Source organism: Haplochromis burtoni, unplaced genomic scaffold (assembly GCF_018398535.1).
Source record: "Haplochromis burtoni strain Fernald_Lab_line unplaced genomic scaffold, NCSU_Asbu1 Contig_1462, whole genome shotgun sequence".
Lineage (NCBI taxonomy): Eukaryota > Metazoa > Chordata > Actinopteri > Cichliformes > Cichlidae > Haplochromis > Haplochromis burtoni.
In genome coordinates, this window is record NW_024583823.1 from 40,164 (window position 1) to 42,468 (window position 2,305).

General features: G+C 34.5%; 1 protein-coding gene and 1 long non-coding RNA gene across 2 annotated transcripts; both read right to left on the minus strand.

The window, feature by feature from the left end:
• Positions 1-35: 35 nt before the first annotated feature.
• Positions 36-651, minus strand: LOC121813314. Its single transcript, XR_006053635.1, has 2 exons — positions 512-651; positions 36-221 (listed from the first exon to the last, which is right to left on the minus strand). It is a non-coding gene; the product is annotated as an uncharacterized LOC121813314 (long non-coding RNA).
• Positions 652-1,266: 615 nt separating this feature from the next.
• Positions 1,267-2,299, minus strand: LOC121813313 (the record flags this gene model as incomplete). The annotated part of the gene is given in 1 exon segment (XM_042217008.1): positions 1,267-2,299. A coding segment is annotated over 1 exon segment (919 nt), but the record flags the coding sequence as incomplete, so codon positions are not given.
• Between the last annotated feature and the right edge of the window lie 6 nt (positions 2,300-2,305).

A 2,305-nucleotide genomic window follows, 5' to 3' on the forward strand; every position in this document is an offset into this window, starting at 1 on the left:
AAGTTAAGCAACCAGTGTAGTTATAACTGACTTACTCTGGATCTCCTCTCAGACTCAGGAGGGGGCGAGCGGGCCGGCTTTGTAGTTGGAGTCGGACCAGCAGAGACAATGGGCTCACTGACCTCCACTCCCCAAGTCAGTCACCACGAGGACAAGTTCTTTGTTTAGAGATGATTTAATCCAAGCTCACCAACAACATCACTCAGCTGTCCTCGTCAGAACTAATAAAATAAAAGCAGTTACATTTAGAAACGTCAGTTTACTAAACATAAAAATATTGCTCTATTAGCCTCGCTCACATGTTCTGTAAAGATTAAATGACTTAAATCATCACGTGGTTTACAAAAACACATTGTTACCAAACTCAGCGAACAATTGCGCATCCAGAAATAACTGTTTCATCTCGTTTGACATGGAAACTTAAAATTACAAAGACACACTGAACGCACCTTCCTACCAGCTGTAACCTAACAGGAGAACGTACGTTCGTCTTCGCAGCTGCGATACATACCTGACAAAAAGCCGTTCATCAATTAGATTTAACACGACGCTTCTCCACAATACTTTGATGCGGGTTCTTCAAAAAGTGCCCATTTTTAAAACGGCGGAAAGACACAGCAAAGAGCACAGTACGCACACCCCTTCTTCTTCGTCTCCTCCCCCTGCTGCTTCTTCTTCTTCTTTTTTTTTTTACAAACCTTTATTTAAACATCAGTACAATACAAACTAGAATTAAATAGTATTATATTATAGGTGTTATGCTTACCAAAAAATGTATACAATAAACAAACAAATAAACATTATTCAGAACCTACAGGGGGAACCTGCTAGGGGGAAAAGTTTAACTGATTAAAGCAAAGAGTAAAGTGATTGAAGGATCTTCTTTTTTTTTTACACACAACCATAGTTTTTATAGCTTTTGGGTTAGTAGAGTTCTTAATTGAATTAAGATATTGCACAAGCTCATAGGAAAATACATAAAAGAGGGATGTCTTCCAAAACGTTTGGATTTGTGAATATGACATTTAGCCATCAAGATTAACAAGTTAATCACACATCTGTTGTCAATGTTGAAATGTCTTTGGTGTTTTTGTAGACCAAATAATACATAGTTCCAAAACAGTACAAATCCTTTAAATACATTTTCTGAGATAAAAACACATAATCTCGGCCAAAAGTCTTGCACAAGGTTACAAAACCAAAAAAATGGTAGCGTGGTTATGGTACTCTGAAATAAAGATCTGATCGATTTATTGTTGTTTTTAGATTGCTTAGAAAAGCAAATCTTGCCAACAAAAGTTTGTATGGGAGATGCCAACGGCCTGTGGAATGAAGTGATATTAGGTTGATTCTTAAACAGCATACAAACCCCTGATGGTATTGAGCCAAATACTTTTGTATAATCATGACGATTTATAGCTAAATTGAAATGTAAACAAAATTCTTCATAGGAGAAAAGCGTACCATTTGAATCAAATAATTGGTTGACTAAAACAATGTTATTCCTAAACCAACTATCTAAGAAGAGAGATTTTCTTTTAAATAAAACATCCTTGTTATTCCAGATATAATAACTGTGTGGACTAAAGTTATGCTTGTAAATAAGAGTCCATGCTAAAAAAGCTTGACGATGAAAAGCAGAGATTTTTAAAGGGATTTTATCAATATCAAAATTACAAGTAAGGAAAAATTCAGTGCCACCTAACTTAGAAAACATGAACACAGGTATAGTATTCCAAATGGAAGTAGGATTAGTAATTAGATTCTTCAACCAATTTATTTTGAATGTGTTATTTAAAGTGTTAAAATCCAACACATTAAGTCCTCCATTGACATAGGAGTTCATAAGAACTGTTTTTTTAATGTAGTGTGTCCTATTTTTCCAGATAAAGTTGAAAAGTAACTTATCAACCTCTTTTATAAGTTTTTTATCAAGGTGCAATGCCAATGCAGCGTATGTAAGACGAGAGATGCCTTCTGCTTTAGTTATTAATACCCTGCCTTTTAACGACAAATCTCTTAAGAGCCACTGATTAAATCTGCGTTTGAGTTTCTCTAGAATAGGATAAAAATTTTGAGTGATTCTACTTTCCTGATTTTTGGTTATTATGATACCTAAATAACGAACTTCTTGTTTTATTGGAATGTTACACAAAGCTGTTTTCGAACATTCTTTTATCGCCATAAGTTCACATTTAGGAATATTCAAGTACAATCCAGAAGCTTTGGAAAATATGGAGATAGTTTCAATAGCAATAGAGATTTGATTTTCATCTTTTAGGAATAATGTAGTGTCATCCGCTAA